This window comes from Sinocyclocheilus grahami, unplaced genomic scaffold, assembly GCF_001515645.1.
Source record: "Sinocyclocheilus grahami isolate Dianchi unplaced genomic scaffold, SAMN03320097.WGS_v1.1 scaffold1113.1, whole genome shotgun sequence".
NCBI lineage: Eukaryota > Metazoa > Chordata > Actinopteri > Cypriniformes > Cyprinidae > Sinocyclocheilus > Sinocyclocheilus grahami.
This window is the reverse complement of record NW_015506292.1, coordinates 290,564-298,035: the sequence shown is the minus strand read 5'-3', so window position 1 is coordinate 298,035 and position 7,472 is coordinate 290,564. Positions and strand designations below refer to the sequence as shown.

The following is a 7,472-nucleotide window of genomic DNA, read 5'->3' as shown; positions in this document are numbered from 1 at the left end:
ACCAGTATAAACCAGCCTAGACCAGCAACTGACCAGTATAAACAAACCTAGACCAGCAACTGACCAGTATAAACAAACCTAGACCAGCAACTGACCAGTATAAACAAACCTAGACCAGCAACTGACCAGTATAAACAAACCTAGACCAGCAACTGACCAGTATAAACCAGCCTAGACCAGCAACTGACCAGAATAAACCAGCCTAGACCAGCAACTGACCAGTATAAACCAGCCTAGACCAGCAACTGACCAGAATAAACCAGCCTAGACCAGCAACTGACCAGTATAAACCAGCCTAGACCAGCAACTGACCAGTATAAACCAGCCTAGACCAGCAACTGACCAGCACAGAACATCTAACCTCACAATTAATTTGATTGGTATAAAGTGTTAAAAAGTCAACATGAAAAGCAAATTAGTTCATTATCCTGGTCTTATTGTGAATGATTTGTCAGTAAAATTCTAAATAACTAACTGTCTTAATAATCTTTCATCTGAAATGACTTTCCATCACAGATGATTGGATAATGTTTACTAGTAGCCAAACAGCAATTTACTTTTATCAAACTCAACACTTTAAGCATGCAACTTTTTAATTACTGATCTGAATAATATGTTCATTTTGACTATATCATGTGCATTTACACGAATACATGTCACTATATTGTCTGATTTCTCAAGAGTGATGCTTTATGCCAGTGTTCCCAAACTGGGATTTGTCATTTAATGGAAAGTTAATAAATAAATAAATCATAATGTAAAATACATTTTAATAAATAAATAAATAAATTACTTATAATTAATGAAATCATAAAATGTAAATAAATTATGTTAAAATAAAAAGTAATCGAAATAAAGCATTTATTAATAATGAATTAAATCTTAAAATTGTATAATAATGAATTAATTCATAAAAAGTGAAATAAAAATAAATAATTTAAAAAGAAAAACTTATAATTAATTCATAAAAATGTCAAATTAAAATAATGTTAAAATAAAAACAATTAAAATAAAACATTTATTAACATGAATTAAATCATAAAAATGCATAATGAATTAACTCATAAAAATGTAAAATAAAAATAGTTTTAAAATAAAAACAATAGAAAAACAACACTAACTAAAATCGTAAAAATGAACAATAAAAATAAAATAATTTAAAAATACAAAAAATATAAATAATCAAAATAAAACACTTCTTAATAATGAAATCATAAAATTGTAAAATAAAAATAAATTAAAAACAATAAAAAAATAACTTATTAATAATTAATTAAATCATAAAATAAAAATAATTTAAAATGAAAAACAATCAAAATAAACTCTGTTTATATTTTATTTCTTTACCTGCATGTCATGGCAATGAACTGATATCAGAAAACCATGAACACGTGAATGTCTTGTTAAATTTAAATTATTGACTTTTAGCCCAAGCGTTTGTTCGACTGACAAAAATGCTTGGGAATCCCTGGATAACTTCATGTCAGAGCAGTGCATGTGTGACAGACGCACGACTGCAGTGACGTGCATCTGCTGCATGAGTCTGTGCCGTGTTGCATGTCTTTGATCCTGACGGCCGTGTTCAGGTGTGTGTGTGTGTGTGTGTCTCACCTGCGCGGGATCCACGTCGTTCAGCATCACTATAGACGTGCAGTGATAGTCCAGCGCCAGCCTCCAGAAGTCTTTGACGGTGTTGGGCAGAGGATGCTGGGTAACGATGAACGCAGACGGCTGCTTGTAGCTCTGTGAAGATGAAGATGAAGAGAGGAACACATCTTATTTCCGTCTGACTGTCTGCTTGACTAATAGTGTGGAGAAGTTTAGCGTTGAGCTGCGTGCTTTATTACCGCCGCCGGCGCTTCCATTTACTGTAATGAAAACAAATGCACTGTCGCGTGTTTTACAAACAAACCCGTCCCAGTCAATCGTGTTACTGCGTTTTTTACTTCATTCACTGTTATGGATCGCTTTTAGCTATTTTCCTGACAATGAAATGAATCAATTCCATCTGTTTTTGAATTATTTTCAACAAGCACATAATCGTGTGTGCTGCGGTTCACATCCATCAGAGACACCGTCGCTTCAGACGCACAAAACGAGCAATTATTATAGAGACAGATGTACTTAATTAGTTAAATCATAAATGTAGAAATTTTAAATTAATTATTTTAAAATAAAAACAAAACAAAATCATAAAAATGTACAATAACGAATTAAAGCAAAAGTAAAAATGAAAAAGTAAAATATTATTTTAATGATAATATTTTATATATCAAAACAAAACACTTATTAATAAATAATAAGTTGTACAGTTGTAAATAAAACATTTATTAATACTGAATTAGATGATACAAATGCATAACAATTAATTAAATCATAGAAATGTGAAATAAAACTAAAAAATTTAAAAATTAAAAATAATCCATATAAAACACTTACTAATGATTAATTATATTAAAATGTAAATTTAAAATAAATAATAAAAAAATCTATCAAAACAAAACACTTGTTAATAGTTAAATACTGTAAAATAAGAATAAATCATTCTAAAATAAATATTATTTAAATAAAACATGTATGATTTAATTAAAAAGTAATAATTAAATGAAATCCTAAAAATGTATAATAATTAATTAAATCATAAATATATAAAATTTAAATAAATCATTTTAAAATAAAAACAACTGAAATAAAAACGTAATTAAATCAAAAATATAAAACAAAAAATTTAAAAAAACTATAACTTATTAATAATTAAATCATAAATGTGTACAGTAAAAAAAATACTTTACTTATTTATTTTTGGACAAACAAATCCCAGTCAATTGTGTTACTGCATTTTTTGTGTTTTTCCGACATTTTTAGCTATTTTTCCGACAATGAAATCAATTCCATCTGTTTTTGAGCACATAATTGCGTGTGCAGTGATTCACATCTATCAGACACATCGCTGTCCTTTAGTAGGTTACGAGCTGAGGTAACGGTCACTAGGTTTAGAGCTGAGGTAACGGTCACTAGGTTTAGAGCTGAGGTAACGGTCACTAGGTTTAGAGCTGAGGTAACGGTCACTAGGTTTAGAGCTGAGGTAACGGTCACTAGGTTTAGAGCTGAGGTAACGGTCACTAGGTTTAGAGCTGAGGTAACGGTCACTAGGTTAAGAGCGGCAGGTAACGGTAACTAGGTTAAGAGCGGCAGGTAACAGTCACTAAGTTTAGAGCTGAAGGTAACGGTCACTAGTAATGGTCAGTAGGTTACGAGCTGAGGTAACGGTCACTAGGTTTAGAGCTGAGGTAACGGTCACTAGGTTAAGAGCGGCAGGAACAGTCTCTAGGTTGAGAGCTGAGGTAACAGTCATTAGGTTTAGAGGTGAGGTAACGGTAACTAGGTTAAGAGCGGCAGGTAACAGTCACTAGGTTTAGAGTGGCAGGTAACGGTAACTAGGTTAAGAGCGGCAGGTAACGGTCACTAGGTTAAGAGCGGCAGGTAACAGTCACTAGGTTTAGAGCTGAGGTAACGGTCACTAGGGTTAGAGCTGAGGTAACGGTCACTAGGGTTAGAGCTGAGGTAACGGTCACTAGGGTTAGAGCTGAGGTAACGGTCACTAGGGTTAGAGCTGAGGTAACGGTCACTAGGGTTAGAGCTGAGGTAACGGTCACTAGGGTTAGAGCTGAGGTAACGGTCACTAGGGTTAGAGCTGAGGTAACGGTCACTAGGGTTAGAGCTGAGGTAACGGTCACTAGGGTTAGAGCTGAGGTAACGGTCACTAGGGTTAGAGCTGAGGTAACGGTCACTAGGGTTAGAGCTGAGGTAACGGTCACTAGGGTTAGAGCTGAGGTAACGGTCACTAGGGTTAGAGCTGAGGTAACGGTCACTAGGGTTAGAGCTGAGGTAACGGTCACTAGGGTTAGAGCTGAGGTAACGGTCACTAGGGTTAGAGCTGAGGTAACGGTCACTAGGGTTAGAGCTGAGGTAACGGTCACTAGGGTTAGAGCTGAGGTAACGGTCACTAGGGTTAGAGCTGAGGTAACGGTCACTAGGGTTAGAGCTGAGGTAACGGTCACTAGGGTTAGAGCTGAGGTAACGGTCACTAGGGTTAGAGCTGAGGTAACGGTCACTAGGGTTAGAGCTGAGGTAACGGTCACTAGGGTTAGAGCTGAGGTAACGGTCACTAGGGTTAGAGCTGAGGTAACGGTCACTAGGGTTAGAGCTGAGGTAACGGTCACTAGGGTTAGAGCTGAGGTAACGGTCACTAGGGTTAGAGCTGAGGTAACGGTCACTAGGGTTAGAGCTGAGGTAACGGTCACTAGGGTTAGAGCTGAGGTAACGGTCACTAGGGTTAGAGCTGAGGTAACGGTCACTAGGGTTAGAGCTGAGGTAACGGTCACTAGGGTTAGAGCTGAGGTAACGGTCACTAGGGTTAGAGCTGAGGTAACGGTCACTAGGGTTAGAGCTGAGGTAACGGTCACTAGGGTTAGAGCTGAGGTAACGGTCACTAGGGTTAGAGCTGAGGTAACGGTCACTAGGGTTAGAGCTGAGGTAACGGTCACTAGGGTTAGAGCTGAGGTAACGGTCACTAGGTTAAGAGTGGCAGGTAACAGTTACTAGGTTTAGAGCTGAGGTAACGGTCACTAGGTTAAGAGTGGCAGGTAACAGTTACTAGGTTTAGAGCTGAGGTAACGGTCACTAGGTTTAGAGCTGAGGTAACGGTAACTAGGTTTAGAGCTGAGGTAACTGTCACTAGGTTAAGAGCGGCAGGTCACAGTCACTAGGTTTAGAGCTGAGGTAACGGTCACTAGTAATGGTCAGTAGGTTACGAGCTGAGGTAACATCACTAGGTTAAGAGCGGCAGGTAACAATCACTAGGTTAAGAGTGGCGGGTAACGGTCACTAGGTTAACAGCTGAAGGTAACGGTCACTAGTAATGGTCAGTAGGTTACGAGCTGAGGTAATGGTCACTAGCTTAAGAGCTGCAGGTAAAGGTCACTAGGTTAAGAGCTGCAGGTAAAGGTCACTAGGTTAAGAGCTGCAGGTAGCGGTCGCTAGGTTAAGAGCTGAGGTGTATGTGAGCTGCCGTACATCCATGAGCGCGGCGTTGATGTAGTTGCTGCTCTCTCCGTCAATGGTGATGAGGAAGGGCAGGCAGCGGTCGGGCGGTAGCACGTCCATACAGCGGTTTTTCTCATGGTTCCGCGGCAGCAGTGCAATGCTACAGTCCTCCACCCGTAACGTGGGCGTCACCATGTTTAACGTCTGTCAAAGGAGAACACAATTGAAATTAATACACAAACTTACCTAACTATATTTCTATTGATTTATTTTAATACGTTTATAGTATTACAGTATTAATATAAAATGTAATGTAATGGATTTTTTTTTTAAATAAATATTGAGTCAGACTTACTCTGAACTCCTCTTTGATCTGGCTGGAGTTGGTTTGCGGGTCCAAGCGGTTCATGTCGTAATACACTGAGCGAAGCTGATTGGCTGGGATCGTGGTGTCGCCACAAAGACACGCCTCCAATATGGCATCATGGATAAACACATACTGCTCCTGAAAAATCAACATGTCAATGACAGATCAATACATCCATATCAATCACAGCTCACTGATATCAGTTGAAGTGGTGATTGATTGACAGGCTGATTATTCAGCTGATCCGCATTTTAGTTCCAGTTAATATGACAGTTTCAAAATCTACAGACAGTTTTTTGTTTCAATATATTTTGTTGTTACATTATTTTATATTTTCAGTTTCCATTTCCATTTTTTTTTTTTACTTTAATTTTTAGTAATTTTGCCCAGGTGCTTTGTCATTTTTATTTGTTTTTGTTCTTTTTAAATATTACTATTTAGGTTTTACTAGTTCCGTTTTAGGTTTTATTTATTTCCAATTAATAAAACCAATTAATAGTTAGTCCTGTTAGAAAATCTAATGTTTGTAAATCAATTTGTATCAATTATTATTTAAGTTCCTCCTTTGTCTAAAATGCAGCTTATTGTCTAAAACAAAAGTTATGACTGTATGTTCACATAAATTGATAGTGGTCTGTGCTTCACTACAATACATTCTCCCCGTGCTGCAGTGTGTTACACAGCTTTGCCGCACAGATTTTAATGGGTGGATAACTATAATAAAACAGGCATGCCTAGGGCCAAAAGGCTCTGCTTCAGTATGGTTTGTGTCAAGCCATTCATTAATCTGGCTGTTTGATGAAGAGATCAAATGTAGTAGAAATAAACATGTTAAGAATCAATAGAAGCGGAGGACTATTATTAAGGTTTTTTTTAGGACTATTATTATGTTGTAATGTTTGGTTGACCAATTAGCAGAGAGGGGCGTTTCATTCCCGCCCACATGTAGAGATCGAATATTCAAGTTGTTTATTCGTTTTCTATCCCTGAATGTAAAAACGAAAAATTAAGCCGGATTCTTGATTTTTCGTTTTGTTTGAATAATTGAAAAACGAAATATGTGCCGTTTTTCATTTTTCAGATTTCAATATTAAAACAAAAATTGATTGGACGGAAGATACCCTGATTCAGATGGATCACGACTTCATTGACAGTGTTTTCAGTAAATGTCTGAATCTTTCTCCTCGATGTCTCTGTCCTGTGTGTTCACATGTGGACCGGTCATCTCTCCATCATCTCTCAATCGCAGATGGCGGTGTGACAGCTTGACGTAGATCATTCATGAAGTGACATTTTAAATATGCCTTGGGTCGTCGCTCTTCAAAAAATCTTTGCTCTTGATGTGACGTCACAGTCCTTGACCGAAGCTGACGGTCAGATAAAGTCTCAGGCTATACCATCATACATGAGTGCTTGTTTCTTTCATCTATATTGAAGATTTATGTCAAGAAGTAGATGTTTAGATGGAGTTCTATCTTATGTTTGAGTGGGCGGGGCTGGACAGAGAGGCAGCGTTTGATTGGCTACAGCTATTACCTCTGTTTGCACCATGTTGATATATAATCAAATTGTAATTATTTATAATTATAAAAAAAATAGTAACAAAAAGTAATTTTAGTTATGCAAGTTATATATATAGATACACACACACACACACACACACACACACACACAAACATATATAATACAAATTAATAAATTACAATACAAATAAAATAAATTAATAATAATATATATATATAACTTATTTAAATAATTAAATATTTTTTAATTATTGTTTATTAGATGATATATATACATATATAAAATAAATTAAGAATGAACAAAAAGTAATGAAAAAGATACAATATTAATGTATATATTATATATATTTAAATTGTACCTATAAATTCTAATTATTTTTAATAATATTTTTAATTATTTGTTATTTAATTATTATATATACATACAGAAATATATTTAAAAAAATATATATATACTATATATATATATTTTTTTACATTTGTAAGAGTTTCAGGCTGTACATTCATACTTATTTCTTTTCGTCTTCATTTTAACT

At 35.7% G+C, this 7,472-nt stretch overlaps 1 protein-coding gene across 1 annotated transcript in view; it reads right to left on the bottom strand.

Moving 5' to 3' along the window:
- Positions 1 to 7,472, bottom strand: part of LOC107566921 (receptor-type tyrosine-protein phosphatase mu-like) — a 181,706-nt gene that overhangs the window by 6,932 nt on the left and 167,302 nt on the right. Inside the window, exons 29-31 of the mRNA XM_016252498.1 lie at positions 5,402 to 5,551; positions 5,077 to 5,250; positions 1,612 to 1,743 (exon numbers count right to left, since the gene is read on the bottom strand). Of these exons, the coding sequence (XP_016107984.1) occupies positions 1,612 to 1,743; positions 5,077 to 5,250; positions 5,402 to 5,551 (456 nt within the window). The remainder of the gene's footprint in view (positions 1 to 1,611; positions 1,744 to 5,076; positions 5,251 to 5,401; positions 5,552 to 7,472) is intronic.